Consider the following 19,878-nt stretch of genomic DNA (forward strand, 5'->3'; position numbering starts at 1 on the left):
GGCAACAGATCAGGTGGGTGGGTTGTTGGAGTGATAAGGAGAAAGAGGAGCTGAAGAAGCCGCTATGACAGCCGGGGTCACAGTGAGCCAGCTAGGGCCATACTTCTTCTGAAACAAGAAGTAGGGTGGAAGAATTGTCTCGAATGGAGAGATCAGGCATTCTGATTTGGTCAGGTTGAGTGTTGGGAATTTAAGGGATATCCTCTTCGGTGCTGAATATCACATACATTTGAAGTTACTGAATTACAGAGTTTTCCCTGAAGAGATGATAAAGCTGTGAGCATGATGCGATTTCTGGGGAGAAAGGGAGGCTATCAAGGTCTGTATTTCCCAGACAGGGCCAGGATGAGAGGAGCAAGGGAAGGAAATAAGCAACCCAAGAGGTTGACAGCCAGTGAGGGAGAGAAAGGAAAGGGAGAGGGACGGAGCAGTGGACTCCCATCTTGTCAGCCCCACTTCTTCTTAGAGGTAGAGGGATGGCAAAGAAGCCTGTGTTGTAACCTGGGCTCTCTAGGGAGGGTGTCTCGTGGTGAGGAAAACCTTGACTGTCGTGTCCTAATGTACATGTCTCTAAAGAAAGAAGTGTGTTTACATACATTGTCATACTGGGCCTTGTACAGCCCTATAACTGTATACTTATTGGTTAAGTGAGTAAACGAAATGCTGCCTTTCTGACTAAATTATCACCTTGGAAATGCAACTATTATTTTTTAATCAGGAAGTAGACTCTAACTATTAGGCCGCGGGTACAGCGGACACAGCTGTGTTCTGTGCAGATGTTTATTTAGTTCTAAAAGGATGATAGGGATCCATGATTGAATTGGCAACCTTCTGAGAATCCAGTGGAGAAAATTTAATAATGTGGCCCCACGAGGGAAGGCTATTTATTAGAAGCAAAGGCTTGAATTTTCTGCTTAATTTTTAAACAGAACTTACCAGGCTAATATAAAGGCCTGAGCAGTTTTAGGTAATGTAGTTGATAAGAAAGCATACATTTATTCTTGAATAATGATTTTGCAGATCAGAACTAAAATCAGAGTATAGGCTAACACACTTGTGGGACAAAAATAACCTCACGAAAGGGGAACCTTTCACAGATTTATGTGTATTTAATTAAGCTACAAACAGGGTAGAACTCTCCAGAAAGGCAAAGTCTTTGGTTTTAGAATTGGGCCCTATAATCCAAATATAGGCTTACTTTTTATAACTTGGCTCAAAGGGCAGCAAAATCAAATATGTTAATTGTAGAAGCTTTGTGTGCCCCTCCTGAGGGTGACGATGGGGGTAGGGTTAGATGTTAACACACAGAAAGCCAGTTTGCTGTGAAAGATAGTGTAGAGGGTCTTCATTTTTAGCTTTGTATATTTTCACACCTTCTGTGTGTTCAAAGGAAAGGTATTAAACATGCAGGAGAGAACTCTTCATGGACATACTCTGGGGACTGAATATGAAGCAGTTTCTGAAGCAACTGGAAGAATTTCACCCAGTGTTTTGGCATGGAAGAATGAGCAGCTTTTAATGAGGACTAATTACCACACTGAAAATTTAAGTAATTTAAAATGTTCAGTTTTCATTTAAACTTTATTAAGAACCCAATATTAATGCAACTGTGAATTTCTGGATAAATAATTTTGAGAAGGATGATTTCTTTTATATAGTCTGTAGTGTAAGTTTGAGGCAAAATGTGAACCTGCATTTGAGAGAGATACAGAAAAACTCTTGCCAAAAATATTTGTGGGAATGGAGTGTTTATGTTAGAAGAGGTGAGAAGAAACCCATTTGGTTTTTTAATTTTTGCTTCAAATTTAATATACAGCAAGTAGGTTAGTTCAAGGGAAAGGTAAATGCCATTTATGCACATGCATACACACACATATATAGGATCTTATAGAGCCGTAGGGCCATCATTTGGTCCCTAAGTTCTCATTATAAATTGCTGTGATATAGATAGCAGAGGAGCTGTAGTTTAATTCAGAGACAAGTTTCACCATGGGAATAAAAATAAGATTGTAACAACAGCTGACATTAACCAGGTGGTGGTGTATGTGCTGTACGGTATTAACTAAATCTTCAGAACGACCCTAGGAGTTAGGTGCTGTTATTATCATCACTTTACAGGTGAGGAAACTGAGGCCCAGAGAGGGTAAGCAGAGCCTAAGGTCATTAAGCTAGTAAGCTGCAGAGCTGAGATTCCAAGCCACAGGTGGCTGGCCCTGGAGTCCATGCTTTTGTACTTCCAGCAAGTTGTCCCTAGCCTGAGGCTGGTGGGGAGGGTACAGAACAGCTCGGCCCTTCTTTGGCATGTGTGGCTCTTCGTATTTGGATGGGAATGGAAATGTGCCTCTGACAGTGTGTGCACAAACTTTATATCCAGGACATATCTGGGGATTTGTGGCGGTAATTAAAATTTTTTTTTTTTATTCTTCTTTTGTGGGTGTAATTTTGCTTTTTCTCCTTACGGTGGACTGTCAAAACAAAGATAGGACAGATGAAAACAGAAGCCGCCCAGGTTTTATAAGCCTATGAAAACTGCTTTTGCAGGCTGTCTGGTGAAATGTTCTTGCTGCTTAACTGGTGTAACTTAAGATGTAATGATTTCTGCATGGAATTCTACTAAAAGCTCAGAAAACTTCAGCTTTTAAAGGAAGGTAGGCTTCTACTTTCCTCCCCCTTTCTTCTCCCTTCCAGCCTAACCTTGCAAAACAAACATTACCCAGTATTGTTTAGGGGCCACCTTTTTTTGTCTTCTGTTTCGAGCACATGAGTTTTAGGTATGTGCTTGTGTTTGTGTATACCTGTGTATACAACCGACAGTACTAAATCATATACATGATGAGGAAATAGACATTTCCTTACACATTCACCAGTCACTTAATTCTGTGGTCCACTAGAGTCAAATTTTACTTTCTGCGGAGTGATTTATTTAAATAATTGTTTCCATCTCTTAGGCATTCACAGTGGGTAGTCTGCCTCTAATCCTTATAAGGACAAATTGTTAGTCCTTTCAATTTGTTTGAGATTAGCCCAGGGAGAACACAAAACTTAACTGAGGTGCTAAGGGCTCAGTTGAAACTAAGAGGGCTAGTCTTAATCAGGCAGCCTGGGAGAGGGATCTGAATGGGCTGGAGGAGGTCCAGCCGGGAGCTGTTGGCTCTCCAAGTCTTTCTATGCCAAATCACCACAGGGCAGCCGCATTATTCTGTTTGAAGTAGATTCTTAAGACATCAGATGTTCTCATTTATAAGTTCATAAACACATTCTAAAGCCAAAAGTAAATAACTTACTTAGCTACAGTTCAGTACACCTTTGTGCTTAAAAGAAGAAAAAGAAAAAAGGCACTCTTGACACATATTAAAGGGAATTGAAAAAGTGTAACTTAAAAGTTGTGAGTGGTTGAAAATTGCTAGAAGAAACTAACATTTAGATGAGCTGGATTTTGGTGTACAGCCTGGTGTTAATGCTTTGGGGATATACAAGTACATAAAATAAGAAGGAGAAACAAACACAGTGCAGGCAATATAGACAAAAGCTCCAAGTGCACATATTGGGAATCTAAGAACAGAAGAGATGATTACTGCCCAGGTGACAGGACTGCATAGAGTGCTGTCAGAACTAGCTCTGGAAGGGAGTGTAAGAGCAGAGATCACTGGGAGGACAAGTACTACCTGTGTTTGCTTACCACTGTTTCCCAACCCCCAGCTCGGTGCCTGGGCTCGAGGCACTCCAGACATTTTAGCTGAATGAATGAGTGAAGAAGGAAGGGAAGAAAGAGAGATTTCAGTGTTTGGGATTAGCAAGATTCAGTTAGATGAGGCAAAATACTTGCATGCTGGGCTCACAGGTGAGGCTGGACACCTGGTTGGGGACAGGATTATGGAACGGCATTTGGATCTCAGTTCTGTTGGTTTATGAGTGGCAGAAAGACTGATTATAGTTCTGCTTTAGGACAAGTACTCCCATGGCTGGGATGTGGGGATCTGTTAGGCTGAGGAACCACTGGATTAGGGTTGTAGCAATGGAAACAGAAATACTAGATGGGGAGAGGCTAGAAAGGATGGACTGACTGTATTTGCAATTGACCAGATGAAGGAGGAGGGCAGGAACTGAAGGTAGGCTTAAGGTTTCTGGCTTGAGTGACTGGGAGAAAGTGATACTTTAAAGAAGGCAGGCAATCCATGTAAATCAGAAGACTAGGTGGCCTTTTTGTTGCTTTGCTTTGTTTTGAGGATGGGGAGAAGTAAAAAGGGATCCTCCCCCCTGTAGGCCCCTATAATAAAAGTAAAAGAGGAGTCTTTGTCTTTTTTTATCTTTAAGCAGAAAATAGAAAACGCCTGACCCAGGTATTTAGGTACTCTTTAAAAACTGGAGAAGTGGGTGGGACAGCTGATCTCAAGTTCTTTCTGGCTCACTGATTCGAATTGTGCTTTCTACATTTTAGTGTGTAATTCATTTTTCCTTTAAAACATTTTCTTTTAAGCTTTAGTTTCAATTTAGTTAAAAAAACTTGGTTTATCAACCAAATACTTCCAGGACCACCAAAGAATCAGATGTTGAATGAGAACCATCAAAAATATTACTCTATTTACTGAAAGTACCTAATATTCCCAGTGCTTAACAACTAAGAAACATCTAGTAAATGATCATAGTTATTCGTGATTGACAAATTTGTGATTTGTGATTAATGATTGTGAATTCCTTTATAGGAAGTAGTTGGTGTAAAGTACAGTTTTTGAATCAAATGTTTCATTTATTAATTTAATAGTTTGATCTTAAAGATACTCATATTCTATTGACAAATTGAAGAATTTTGCTAGTTTGAACTTGTCCTTTTGTTGTAACATTTAATTTTCTTCTGAGAACCAGAAAAGATGATTTATTTCAAATCTGCCCCCCTCATGGTTGTAGTCTCAGAATCATTTAGCTAGTTTTGTCTGGGAATTCATTTCAATGAGGCAGCTTTTACAAAGAGTTGGGAAATCACATTCTGATATGACAAAGGAGTTTTATAATTTATGGAAACCTTTCTAAAATTAATCTGTGTTTTTGCTCTCAAAGAATTTTCTGATTATGATTTACGTTTCTTTTTCTGTAATATTGAGACTCCATTATTATGACTACATTGGTTGTACATTTTCACTGTAATTCAGGAATAGTTCTGGGGGCTCTTAAGGAATAAAGGGCTTTCTGCTTATCTAGCACATGGTGTCTGTTTGCTAAACATCTTGTGCCTTTTAGTAGTTTTAATTTTTCCAGTCAGTTTTTATTGATGACTAACTACTATGAGTTGAGTACTTTCTAGATGCTGCTTACTGATGGGTTAGTTTTTGACATTAACTGTCAGTGTATCAGCCACTATATAGCTTTCTCTTCTCTGCGATCTGTCTGATGAGTCTAATATACTATGGGCACAGAAACCAGACATCACATTTTATTAGCTTTTGTTACAATAAGCCTAAATATACTCTGAGTGAGACTGAGACTTTCTTACAAACATAGCTAAAGGGCATGGGTTTTGTGGCAGGCTTTAGCAGAAACAGTGACTTTGTTTTTTGGCTTACTTGTGATTCTCACATATATTCCAGATTGAGATTTCTGCATTGGGGATCCTTATCTATCAAGTGATTTCTTATTCCATACATTTCTTTTCCTTTTAGGGCATGTGGAATTAATATAGCATTTACATTAGTTCTGGTAGGCAAATTATCGATCCTTTGCAGCTGAATTAATCTGAAATGTTAAAAATATTGAATTTTTTCTATGTGTGAGATAAATAAAAAGACTTAGAAAGTTCTCTTCTCTGAAGCTATGCATGTGAGTGACGGGCTTGTGGAATGATAGTGGAATAACACCTATTCCTGTTCTGCACGATCCTTTCACTGGTGTACAATGGTTTGTTCTTTCCCCTGTGTCCTACAGTAGATTGCTGACAGCTTGCAAAACCCAGCGCTCAAGGCTTAGGATGATATTAACTTGTAAAACTCTGAGGCAGATTTGAAGGGGCGCTTATGAAAATAGAAGTTGGGTTGAGTCTTGAGATTGGAGGTTACTTCTGGAGCAGGCCACATTGGGACCAAGCCTGAAGTAAAGATACAGGCTGTAGGGGAGTCTGGGAATGTGGTGCTCTTAATGTTTCCCTGCACCAGAGAGGGGGGCAATGTCACCATTCTTTGTGCCACTTACCATCCCTTCCTTCTTAGGTAACTTCTGTTAATTTTGTCCAATTAGTCTTATTTTGTACCCAAAGCTAGTAAAATGTGATAGCTGCTATCTCCCAGTTTAGAAGGTTTAAATGGAAGAAGGTAGTGTTTTTGCAGGTGAACCAACCACATTTCTCAATTTTTTATTCATTTACTTATCTCTGTGCTAGGTGCTGTAGGGATATAATAGGGAGCACATTTTACCCCAGCCCTGTTCTCATACAAGTTATAGTCCACTGGCTGGTAGGGAGGATATTAATCAAATATTCAGACATCGGATTATTTGTAAGTGCTGTGAAGCAAAGACCGACAGTCTGTGTGGGGAGAAGGGCAGAGAAGGGGGACATCTGTGTGTGAAGGAGGGTGAGAGAGCAGAGGTGGGTGTGGGGAGGGATCAAGAAAGGATCCCCGAGGACAGGACGGGTGACTGGAACTGAGACCTACAGCGTAAGTATAGATGTTACTAGGCCAGGGACGGGAAAGTGCTAAAGGCCTGAGGGGAACTAAAAGAAATAGCTTGGTTGGAGCTTACTTGTAATTAACTGGGGGAAATGGTGCAAAAGGAGGCTGCACCACCCTGGGCCCCACAGGCAAGTTTGAGGGTTTTGGTTTCAATTCTAACAGCTTAGGAGGTAATGTGATCATTGCTGGGTTTTAGAGTAATTGCTTTCCTTTTCAGGGCCTCTGTTGCTTTATGAAATGTGAAGAAGGTTAGTCTTTTGTGTACAGGGGATCAGTCATCATTCTGTTGTCTGCCAAAGCCACACATGTACTGTCTGCAGAGTTTTCTTGCTTTATACCTGTCACTGAATAAAGGGGTTAATTTATTCTGCTTGTGGAAGTGAATTTTAATGTGACCTGTGCATTCCTGAAGAAATCTCCTTTTGTTTTAACTGAGTCTTGAAGGGAGGTTTCAAGAATTGACTAGCTCCAAAGAAGGAAGTCACAGAATTACTGACCCTGATGCCGGAAGTTTCCCTGATACCACCTGGTATGTTGTTTGGCTTTCAGGCCAAGTGGCAGTCCTCACCCATTCTACAGAAGCCTCCTGTGGCCTTGCCACTTGCCCTGATTAAGAGGATATTAAGTAGGGGAGGCTGCCTCATTCTTCCAGTATTGTGTATCTAGATTTTCCTAAAAACCTAGACAATGTACTGAAGGACAGGAGTGAGAGCTGATATTGGGGTTCTCTCCTTCCTTTGTGATCTCAACCAGTGTCAGATTTTATGCAAGAATGCAAATAGTAAGGACATCAAGCTTCCTTTCTGTCTTTCTTACAAAGTCACTTCCTGGTCTGTGGGTTTGTTCTCCAGCTGTGTAGAAAGCATAGGGAGTTTCAGGGAGAAAGCTGTGAGGCTCTTCCCCTTCCTCAAGGAGACTCTGAGGGAAATGCTGTCTGTCCCCAGACCCAGTGCACTGAGAGGGCAGAATGCATCAAGGGCAAGCAGCCCTTGAAGGACATTTGAACTGTTGAATGGGTTTGTCCAGTATCTGAAGCTAGAGTCCTAAACTCTCTAGACTCTATTATATACATATAATGGCTAGAAATGTGATATATGATATGATATGAAGTGATATGATACGATGTCTGGAAAGAATTTGAGAAGCTATCTAATTCAGCAGCTTCATTTGACAGATGAGGACGTGGAGTCCCAGAGAGGCTAAGCACCAGCCTTGAGGACATGAGTTCCATTTTGGAACTGGAACCCCTTGTGTCCTAGTGGTCTTTAGTTTGCCGCCTGACCCTGTGTGACTGATGTGGAGCTGGGAAGTTTCTTAGATGTCATGTCTCTTCCTTGAAGTCAACATCAGTGTGACTGTGGTTGGGTGTGAGGACTTGAGCAAAAACTCAGACTGTACTTTGATCTTGGATTAGTGTTTGCTAAGCAACTGAGGACTTTTTGAAATTTGATCATTATGAGTTTCAGCCATGTTACAGGGACTTTATCACCTGACTGGAGAGGTGCTGATAATATGCTAATGATAGGGAGACTATTAGGTGGGGTGTCTGGTCCAGAGGGCTGCACTGAGTAATTTCACCCAAATTTTACACATATACACACATATAAAATCTCACTGTGCTTTGAAGGATACTGCTGCTCAGTATTTCTCACACTGTAATAGTATGTTTGCTTGTCTTCTCTGCAGGCAGTGAGCTCCTTGTGGGCAGGGAGGGAATGGTGGTCTGTAGGCTTTGAGTGAATGAATGAATGAATGAATAGACAAAAACTGTTAGCTGTGCTGGCAAAAAACTGGAGAGTTGACTTGCCTTATACTGATCTTATAGTATGTTTTAAAGCAGTTCCATTTTGTTTTGTATTCTCAGCACTCTGATTAATATGCTCACTGGTAGTGCTTTGTAGGTGGACGTAAATTTTGTTGAGTGGATGAGTACTGCTTGCATTATAGCTTGTCTTTTTGCTGAGGAGTTGAAAATTTTCAGATGAAACATCTGTAAAATAAGGGACAACAGTGCTTTAAGCAATGATTCCCCAGAGAATGGGCCCATTTAAATTAGTTTGAACAACCAAACCCAAAATAATGATACATCATGAACTTCATAAATCTTGTGAGAAGAGCTAGACATGTTAGGTATAACAAAAAGGTTTTATGCCAAACTTCTATTTCCCTTCAAATCTGTAGGACCAGCATTCTGGGTAGTGGGTGACCCTGGTGAATGTTTGTTCTGGTCCTTGGGCTCCCATTTCTTTGTCCTTCCAGAAGGAGATGATCCTCCCTTCCCCCCACCGCCCCCTCCTTACTTGCAGGACTCCAGTTATTTTAATTTCTTTGATTTTAGCTCTTTATACTTACTGAATAAAAACAGATTTACTGATTTTTACTTAATTCATGAGTTTCATTCTGGTTATTGACCCATAATTTGCCAGCTTTACAAGAGGAAATTTACAGACAGATGAGATTCACTTGTTCATTCATTCATTCATTTTGAAGGGAAGCTGAAGCTACTCTGAAATAATAAAATAATATATCCATGGTTTTCCCTGCCCAAATGAGACCAGATCATCCTTCCTTCCCCTACACAAGAAAAAGTAGGGACTCTTGAGTGGCTGTGGTTCTGGAGGCTTCTTCCTGGAATTTGCCAGAGTGGAGAATATACTGCCCAGTGTCATTAACTTCAGGCGTAGGAGCCCACTCAGCCATCAGGTTTCTTTATTGTGTCTCTAGAGGGCTTATCTCTGTCACTTTGCCTCCCTTTTTCACTGCCCCCATGTTGATGACCTTCCACTTCTCCTCTTCTACCTTAGGCCTAAGTCTTTCATTCTCCTGCCTTGGTTACAAGTTGCCCAAGTACATATTTTATACTTTCTAGCACATTTAGCTTATTTCAGTTGAGATCAATGGTTTTAGTACTGTAATATTTCTCACTAGCTAATGGTCTGCCTTATAAATTTGTTTCCATTTTTCCCCACCTCTGGGGAGGAAGATTCTTACAAAGAAGCATGTCTTTGCTTACATGAAGACACCTTACAAAGAAGGTGTCTTCTTTATTCATGGCATTTTATTATACCAAAGTTAGCGATAATCCAGCATGGTGTGAGCGACTATGACCATTAAAAAATTGATCTTGACATTTTCAGAAATTAGCTAGTATTTAGCTAGTTAGAAAGCAATATAATATATAAAACTATATGATTATAAGTACATGTGTAATTTTATAAATATGAGCATGAAAGGAAAGCATTGTATATAAAATGACCTTAACATAAAATTTGTTGGCTTTATATTTATCTGTGGTAATTTTGACTTTTGAAGGTCTGTTCTAAATTGCTTGTTTTGTGCAAAGTTCTGACTGAATTTTCTTAGTGTGACTTAAAGTCCATTCCAACTTTTGTGAAATATAAAAACTGACCCATTGAGCTTCAAGGTATTGGGAGGGGGGAAAATACCCTAGGTCAGAAAACTCCTCTTGCTTTTCATCTCCCCTTCACTTGGTGCTCCAGCCAAGACAGAGGTGTGCCTTCTTCATCGCAGCTGTCTGATGCTCTTAGAGCAGCAGGTGTCTTTGAGGAACAGTAAAGGCGAGTGGGGGTTAGACCCTCTTCTAGTTTTCTGTCCTCCGTTCTAGGTCCCTAACTGGCTTTTTGGAAATATGACTCCTTGAACAAAAGGGGATAAGAATTACCAGCCCTAATCTCACTGTTGGAAATATGTGGGTCCCTAAAGGAGAAGGACATTGTCTTCAGACATTTTATCTGTACTGCATTCGTGCTACTTGACAATTTCTCTAGTATTTTCTAGTTATTTTTGTTCTTTTTTTTACCTTTTCATTTGGATTGGTGTTATCTATTATTGCAGAACATTTTCTGCAATGATGGGAATGGTCTATATTTGCATTGTCCAATTTGGTAGCCATTAGCTACATGTAGCTTTTGCGCACTTGAAATAGGCTAGTATGATGGGAAAACTGGAATTTTAATTTAGCTTTTATGAATTAAAATTTAAATAGCCAAATGTGGCTACTGGCTACCATGTTGGAGAGTACAGGCCAACTTAAAGATGAGGTCTGTATTTGATTTACTTTTTCCCGTGTTATTAGAATATACCACTTATTTTCCTGATATTTGGTGAAATGAGTGTGTTGGTTAACCATGTTGCTTCCAAAAGTACACATGGCTAAGCTGACTGTTTTGTTAGAAACTGTACAGCCTTGAGTTCAAAACTGAGGTTAGCTTGTAATGGTATGAACTGGGATTTGATGACTTGAATATTCTGTGCTTTCCTGAAGTTTGTTCAAAGTGAGTTTAATAAAGTGAAATGACCATAACAAAAAATTCCATATTCATCTTAAATTGTGCAAGTGTCAATATTCATGTTCAAGTAGAAACAAACAAGGTATATTAGTTGAGAGGGTTGCCACCAGTAACTCAAGGAAAAGGAAATCTCTGTGATAGGAACAGGGCTGCCTTAATAAATGCTGATAGGTGCTAAATTGGATACTCTTTTCGTTTTGGTTCTTTTGAGTGGATTCATGTTGACAGGTCTTGGACTGGTTGGTAATTAGGTACTATGTGCATGGTTCATTGTGGATTTGTGGGTGTTTTATTTATAGTTATAGGACAGCATCACAGTGGGAACTTGAGAAATAAATGAAGAGTTCTCATTTCATATCATTTTAAGTTTTCTTCTTTGGGAACTCTGTATTCTTGTTCTCATGAAGCCTGTGTACAGGGACAATTAATTTTGGTGTTACCTAGAATCTAAGTTCCAAAATACTTCCAATTTGCTCAGCATAGATCAAATATACAAGTCTAGTATTCTTATGTAAGGCAAGTGGCTACTGGCAAATTTGATGTAGTGTAATGACATATCTATGATACTATAATTTGGGTAGCAGAAAAAAATGTAATCAAATGACTCCCTCAAAACAAAGGTCTTTTGGGGGTCCAATTTTTGAAACTTGTTTATATTTAGTGAATTTATGGCTTAGTTGAAATTGAATTTGAGCATTAATAAGCGAAATACTCATACTGAAGACTCATTTGTTGAAGTTTTCTACTATAAGAGGATATTCGTCTAAGCATATAAGGTATAAGATACAGTCCCTGAGTGAGAGGTTGTACTGTAGTTGGGAAGGTAAGATCTACTCTTAAAAAGATAACTGACAGTATGAGATAGTATGTGTGGGGCCAAAAGGGGGCGGGAGGCTCAGTTGGCAACTTTTGGGAACTTAGAGTGGGCAATGTTTCCTAAGAGTGATTGGAAAAACTCTTCAGTGAAGGTAAGATTTGAACTGGCTTTTGTGGAAGCTTACAGAGGTGCAGAAAGAGAAAAAGAGGGTAGTCCAGGCAAGGAGAGTAATATGAGCAGACGTTTGACTTAAGAATATGCATGGAGTTTCTGGGAGTAAGGAATGGACATGTTTGTCAGAATGAAGATTCTATATGGAACCTCTTAGGGAAGATTAGGTCACCCTGTAAGAGCATAATGCGTAAGGCTGTGAGTGCTGGGCCAAGGAATTATTTTGAAGTGAGTAAGGAGCCATTAAACATTTTTGAGTAGTGGGAGGATATGTGAGAAGTAAAATTTTATGAAGATTAATCTCTAGAGTGGAATACAGGATAATTGGGCAGGGGGAGGAGAATTTAAACAGCAAAAATGTGAGATGAAGATCTGCACTTTTGTCCCAATGTAGGAATAGAAAAGGGATGACTTAGAATAGTATCTTATCTGATATATGATAATTAGATTAATATTTAGATGTTGTTCTATGGTGACTGAGAGGTTTCATGCCTGAGTGACTGGGAGAAGCAAAATGTCTTTAGTCTGGAGAGCTGATTTAAGGAACTATGGGTTGGGTTTGAAGACATTCTTAGTTCTATGTGTTAGAAGGACCTGTAGATGTGAGGTCCAGCAGGTAGTTCAAGATAGAAAACACCGATTCTGGGTAAAATACTTAAAAATCAAGTGTAGGAGCCATCTGTTTTCCATAGGGTTATCAGTTATATACATGGCAGCAGATGAGAGAGATTTGCAGATGAATGGCTGTATACTGGAGGTGGAAGGAGATGGAGGGAGATGAGCCAGTGTGTCATAATACAGAAAAATTCAAGGAGAATGAAACTTCAAAAAGGCTGTTGGACTTAGGGTACATTGAAAATTGAGAGCAGTGTTTGAGTAGAATGGTTGGAATCGGAACCCAGAGTACATAAGCTTTGGGACTAAGTAGGTGGTTAATAAAACTAAGACGTGAAGGTCACATAGTATGTTATGCTCATGTTGGTTCTTTCATTGCCAGCTTTTCAATCCTTTTTCTTAATGTGCTGGCAGGAAGATATAAGGAGGTAGAACTTTAAACTGTCCTAATAGTTCCTGTTAAGAGGCAGGTTCTAGTAACTGGAGGGCATTACTAGGGTGAAACAATATACTGATCCTTATCCTGAAGATAATTGAAATTTGATTGCAACTTTCTTGAAAATAAAATGAGCACTGATGTTACTGAAAATTACATTCCTACTAAATACTACCTTTTTTTTAAAAAAAAAATCTCAGTTTCTATGCAGATTTTGGACCTCTGAACTTGGCAATGGTGTACAGATACTGCTGTAAACTAAACAAGAAACTAAAAGTGAGTATTATATTTTGGTATTAAAAATTTGAACTGCGAAATCTGACCAAAGAGATTGCTGTGCAAACACTATTTAGTTGGGTAATCTTTATCTCTGGAAATTTATCTGAGTAGTTCATGCAGAAGTTGAAATTGATTCTCCTTGTCTCCACAAAGGACATGTTAACCTCTTCCATTTTTCAGGGTGAACTGAAATGTGAGCTGAATGAAGTCATTGGAATAGTGATTTAAGAAAGAAGGCTCAAATCCTTTCAAGTTGTTGTTAATCAGTCTATCAAATTCCCTCCTAGGATGATTTTTCTGAAACCTTCAGGTCTCTTCTAGACACTGTTACCAGGTGATGAAGGGGTTTATCATTGTGTGGTGGGAGCTCTGGCGCAGAAGCCTTTTCTATTTGATCAAGATAGAAAATTTTGCGTATTTCTTGAATGCCATCTCTGTAGTTAACAGCCAAATGAGAGTGATGAACTAGCAGTGATAGAGCATAGACTTTACCTGATATAACAGAATTTGGGTCCAACATTTACTATTCATTTGTATTTTTGATTTTACATATGGCTTTTTTCTCTCTCAAACTCTAAGCATACGTGAGGAAAACTGACATCTGTACTCCTAGTTTTGGTAACTCATTTCATCACATAGAAAAAAATCTGCATCTTTTTCTTCCAGTTTTCAAAAAGAGGATATGAAATATAATGTTTCAGTCTGGAAGGTGAAATGCTGCACAGCATGCTTTTAAGGATAATAATAAATTATAATGGTTGGGTAGTTTATTCTTTCTGCTGGGTAAAATGTTATTGGTATGACAGTGCAGTGGCTACTAGCTATAGAACTGTCACAATAGGCCTTTATTATGTTTAGATACATTCCCTCTCTACCCATTTTGTTGAGCATTTTTATCATAAATGGATATTAAATTTTGTCAAATGCTTTTTCTGTATAGAGATGATTATGTAATTTTTATCTTTCATTTTGTTAATGTGATTTATCACACTGATTGATTTGTGGATGTTGACCCATCCTTTCATTCCCCTGGAATAAATCCCACTTGACTGTGGTGTATGATTCTTTCCATGTATTGTTGGATTTGATTTGCTAACATTTTGTTGAGGATTTTTGCATCAATGATCATTAGTGATATTGGCCCATAATTTTCTCTTTTGTGGTGTCCCTGTCTGGTTTTGGTATTAGGTCTTGCTGGCCTCATAAACTGTTTAGAAGCTTTCCTTCCTTTTCAATTTTTTGGGAAAATTTAAGAAGGCTAGGTATTAAAACATTTTTGAATATTTGGTAGAATTTTCCAGTGAAGCCATCTGTTCTGGACTTTTGTTTGTTGGGGAGTTGGGGGAAGGTTTACTGTTTAAATCCACTTAATAGTTGATCTGTTCAGATTTTCTGTTTCTTCATGACTCTGTCTTGGAAAATTGTGTTTCTAGGAATTTATCGATTTCTCCAACTCCAAGTAGTCCAGCTTGTTGGCATTTTATAATCATCTCCTATGATCCCTTGTATTTCTCTGGTATCATTTGTAACTTCTCTTTCATTTCTGATTTTATTATTCTCTTTTTCTTGGTTAGTTTAGCTAAGCGTTTGTCAATTTTGTTTGTCTTTTCAAAAGATCAGTTCTGAGTTGCACAAATCTTTTCTATTGTCTTTTTAGTCCCTATTTTATTTATTTATTTGCAATTTTTATTTTCTAAATTTTGGTATTATTAATATACAGTTATACGAGCAACATTGTGGTTACTAGATTCCCCCTATTATCAAGTCCCCACCACATACCCCATTACAGTCACTGTCCATCAGTGTTTAGTAAGATGCTATAGAATCACTACTTGTCTTCTCTGTGCTATACTGCCTTTCCTGTTCCACCCTCTACATTATGTGTGCTAATCGTAATGACCTATTTTCCCCTTATCCCTCCCTTCCCACCCATCCTCCGCAGTCCCTTTCCCTTTGGTAACTGTTAGTTCATTCTTGGGTTCTGTGAGTCTGCTGTTGTTTTGTTCCTTCAGTTTTTTCTTTGTTCTTACTCCACAGATGAGTGAAATCATTTGGTACTTGTCTTTCCCCGCCTGGCTTATTTCACTGAGCATAAAGCCCTCTAGCTTCATCCATGTTGTTGCAAATGGTAGGATTTGTTTTCTTCTTATGGCTGAATAATATTCCATTGTGTATATGTACCACATCTTCTTTATCCATTCATCTACTGATGGACACTTAGGTTGCTTCCATTTCTTGGCTGTTGTAAATAGTGCTGCGATAAACATAGGTGTGCATCTGTCTTTTTCAAACTGGGCTGCTGCATTCTTAGGGTAAATTCCTAGAAGTGGAATTCCTGGGTCAAATGGTATTTCTATTTTGAGCATTTTGAGGAACCTCCATACTGCTTTCCACAATGGTTGAACTAATTTACATTCCCACCAGCAGTGTAGGAGGGTTCCCCTTTCTCCACCTCCTCACCAACATTTGTTGTTTGTCTTTTGGATGGTGGCGATCCTTACTGGTGTGAGGTGATATCTCATTGTGGTTTTAATTTGCATTTCTCTGATAACTAGCGATGTGGAGCATCTTTTCATGTGTCTGTTGGCCATCTGAATTTCTTCTTTGAAGAACTGTCTGCTCAGCTCCTCTGCCCATTTTTTGATTGGATTATTTGCTTTTTGTTTGTTGAGGTATGTGAGCTCTTTGTATAGTTTGGATGTCAACCCCTTATCAGATCTGTCATTTATGAATATATTCTCCCATACACATAGGATGCCTTTTCTGATGGTGTCCTTTGATGTACAGAAGTTTTTAGTTTGATATAGTCCTACTTGTTCATTTTTGCTTTTGTTTCCCTTGCCCGTGGAGATAGATTCATGAAGAAGTTGTTCATGTTTATATTCAAGAGAGGTTTGCCTATGTTTTCTTGTAAGAGTTTTGTGGTTTCATTACTTACATTTAGGTCTTTGATCCATTTTGAGTTTACTTTTATGTATGGAGTTAGATAGTAATCCAGTTTCATTCTCTTACATGTAGCTGTCCAATTTTGTCAACACCAGCTGTTGAAGAGGCTTTCATTTCCCCATTGTATGTCCATGGTTCCTTTATCATATATTAATTGACCATGTATGTGTGGGTTTATGTCAGGGCTCTCTAGTCTGTTCCATTGGTCTATGGGTCTGTTCTTGTGCCAGTATCAAATTGTCTTGATTACTGTGGCTTTGTAGTAGAGCTTTAAGTTGGGAAGTAAGGTTCCCCCATGCTTTATTCTTCCTTCTTAGGACTGCTTTGGCTATTCAGGGTCTTTTGTGGTTCCATATGAATTTTAGAACTATTTGTTCCGGTTCGTTGAAGAATGCTGTTGGTATTTTGATAGGGATTGCATTGAATCTGTAAATTGCTTTAGGCAGGATGGCCATTTTGACAATATTAATTCTTCCTAGCCAAGAACATGGAATGAATTTCCATTTATTAGTGTCCTCTTAAATTTCTCTTAAGAGTGTCTTGTAGTTTTCAGGGCATAGGTCTTTCACTTCCTTGGTTAGGTTTATTCTTAGGTATTTTATTCTTTTTGATGCAATTGTGAATGGAATTATTTTCCTGATTTTTCTTTCTGCAAGATCATCATTAATGTATAGGAATGCGACAGATTTCTGTGTATTAATTTTATATCCTGCAATTCAGATATTAGATCTAGTAGTTTTGGAGTGGATTCTTTAGGGTTTTTTATGTACAATGTCATGTCATCTGCAAACAGTGACAGTTTGGCTTCTTCCGTACCAATCCGGATGCCTTTTATTTCTTTGTGTTGTCTGATTGCCATGGCTAGGACCTCCAGTATTATGTTGAATAAAAGCAGGAGAGTGAGTATCCTTGTCTTGTTCCCAATTTTAGGGGAAAAGCTTTCAGCTTCTCGCTGTTAATTTATCATTTATGTTTGCTCTGATCTTTATTATATTTCTTTCTTTCTGCTTATTTTGGGCTTTGTTTTTCTTTTTCCAGTTCATTTAATTGTAAAGTTAGGTTTATTTGAGATTTTTCTTGTTTCTTGAGATGACCTGTATGGCCATGCACTTGCCTCTTAGAATCTCTTTTGCTGCATATGGTAGATGTTTATATATCATATTTCTGTTTTCATTTACCTCTAGGTATTTTTTGATTTCTCCTTTGATTTCTTTGATGACTCATTGGTTATTCAGTAACGTATTGTTTAGGCTACATGATGTGTGGTTTTTCTTGTTTTCTTCTTGTGATTTCTAGTTTCTTACCATTACTGTCAGAAAGATGCTTTATAGGATATCTGCTGATAGCCTTATGGAGTTCCCCTTGTATGTATGTAGCAAGTTGTTTTTCTGTTTTGCTTTTGGAATCTGTCTTTATCTTTTACTTTTACCATGTTAATTAAAATGTATTTTGGTGTGGATCTCTCTGGGTTCATCTTGTTTGGAGCTCTTTGGGATTCCTGGACCTGGATGTCTGATTCCTTCCCCAGATTTGGAAAGTTTTCAGCCATTATTTCTTCAAATAACTTTTCTGTGCCCTCCCTACCATTTCTCCTGGGATTCCTGTAATGTGAATGTTATTCTGCATGATTTCTCAAAGGTCCTTTAAGTTATCTTATCACTGTTCTTTTTTTTTTTTTTCATTTTGCTGTTCTGTCTGGGTGAGTGCCATTGCACCATCTTCTTCCTTTCTGATTCATTCTTCTCCATCCTGTCTGTGCTTGAACCCCACTAATGTATTTTTCAGTTGAGTCATAACCTCTGTTTGGTAATTTCTTATATTTTCTGTGTCTTTTGAAGTTCTCATTGTGTTCATCATTTCTTCTCCTTTGTTTCGTGAGCATGTCTATGATCATTATTTTGAACACTATCAGGTAGATTGTTTATGTCTGTTTTATCTAGTTCTTTTTTGTGTTTATGTCTTGTTCTTTTGTTTGGAACACATTCCTTTGTCTCCTTATTTTGCCTCTCTGTGTTTGTTTCTATGTAAGCAGCTACCTCCTCCAGTCTTAAAGGAGTGGCCTTATGGAAGAGATGTCTTGTGGGCCCAGAAGGCAAATTGCCCTTGGTCACCAGAGCCAGGCACTCGAGAGGTGTCCCCCATGTGGGCTGTGTGTGCTCTCTTGTTTGGCAGGACATGGCTGTGGCACATTGGTGGGTGGGCTCTCAGTGGGTTCTCACCCACTTGCATGAGCAGGTAAGTGGGAGAATTCCAAAGTGGCACCTGTCAGCATTGGTATAAGTCAGGCCAACTGAGATTGCAAAAATTGTACCTGCCAGTGTCACAGTCCCTGGGGAGAGTTCCTGATGTTTCCTGCTTTCTTGTGAGATGCTTTAAGGTTAGTAAATAGGTGTCCCTTACCTGTGATCCATGTACTTTTCAAATTGGTGATTTGCGCTGGTTTCTGGGTTGATCTGAGTCTGTGCACAAGCTTTTAAGAGTGGGTTTTCCATTCCCTACAGCTTCATAGTTTTCTTGAATGCCATCCCATTGCCTTTCAGAGCCGGGTGTTTTGGGGGCTTGTCTCTCCTGTGCAGTCTAAGGGTTGAGATAGCTGATTTGAGGCTCAAATTCTTCACTTCTCAGGGAAAAATATCCTTTCCATTTGTGACTTGTCATGGCTGGGGTGTGATTTTATGTCTGGTAAGTCCATATCTCTGCTTCACTTTCCTGCCTCAACACTGTCCTTTTATCCCTTGTTGTGGAAGCTCTGTTCATTCCAATTTTCAGGTCCCTTTTAGAGGGAATTATTCCATGTGTCGTTGTAGACTTATTGTGTGTGTGTGGGATCAGCTCAGGATCTTGTTATGCCTACATCTTGAACCCAAATCTCTGAACTTGTTTTGATTTGTTTTCATTTACAAAGCTTTCTTTCAACATTACAAAAGTAGTCTTTTGGTTCATTTCAGTGATCAGCAAATTGATAGATGCCTGGAATGACATTTTTATCTTTAGTACAATTAGTAGGTACCCCGTTTCTTGCTGAAGGAATGTTGCCTCCCTTATTTTCTCAAATGGTTATCTCGAGCATACCAAGTAGAATTCTCTACATTAGGAGAAAAAAACTGGCTTTACCAATTCAAAGCTGCAATTGCTTCAGCCTTGTGGAACCTCAATTTCTTCAGTTGTAAAATAGGGATTATAGAGCTCTCACAGAGGTGAGGTGGTTAGGATTATATTGGAAAGTACATGGAAGAGTTTGTAAATCTTGAAGTCCTATACAGAACAAAGTTACTAATGTAACATTCATGAATTCTGATAGAAAATACAATAAAGACAGTTCTTCAGTAAAGTTTATAAACATCTTCTCAACTCCATAGCTATCATTTTGATATGAGAAAGCTGTTTGATAAAATTTTAGGAATATAAATGACCATTTTGTCCAGCCCCCTGATTTTATTGGTACAGAAAGGGAGGCCCAGGAAAGGCATGTGACTTGCTCTAGGCTGCAAGGTAAAGTCAGTGCTAGACTTCAAGGCTTGTGATTGAACATGAATAACAATTGCAGCTTCTTATTTATAATCTTCCCGTGCTCACTCACAGCGCTGTGCCAACCAACTCCCCTATTATGCCATCGTGGCCTCAAGGCACCTCTGCCTCTTTTGC

General features: G+C 38.8%; 1 protein-coding gene across 5 annotated transcripts in view; it reads left to right on the forward strand.

The window, feature by feature from the left end:
* Window positions 1-19,878, forward strand: part of CDC14A (cell division cycle 14A) — a 181,655-nt gene that overhangs the window by 20,605 nt on the left and 141,172 nt on the right. For 3 of the 5 annotated variants that reach the window (XM_057500470.1, XM_036883870.2, XM_036883871.2), the window contains exon 3: window positions 13,209-13,284. The exons of 1 other annotated variant lie outside the window; for it this stretch is intronic. In XM_057500470.1, coding sequence (XP_057356453.1) covers window positions 13,209-13,284 — 76 coding nt within the window. Of the gene's footprint in view, window positions 1-13,208; window positions 13,285-19,878 lie in introns of those variants that run through there. One more of the 5 variants, XM_057500472.1, reaches the window with a different exon arrangement.

This window comes from Manis pentadactyla, chromosome 4 (assembly GCF_030020395.1).
Source record: "Manis pentadactyla isolate mManPen7 chromosome 4, mManPen7.hap1, whole genome shotgun sequence".
NCBI classification, from domain to species: domain Eukaryota; kingdom Metazoa; phylum Chordata; class Mammalia; order Pholidota; family Manidae; genus Manis; species Manis pentadactyla.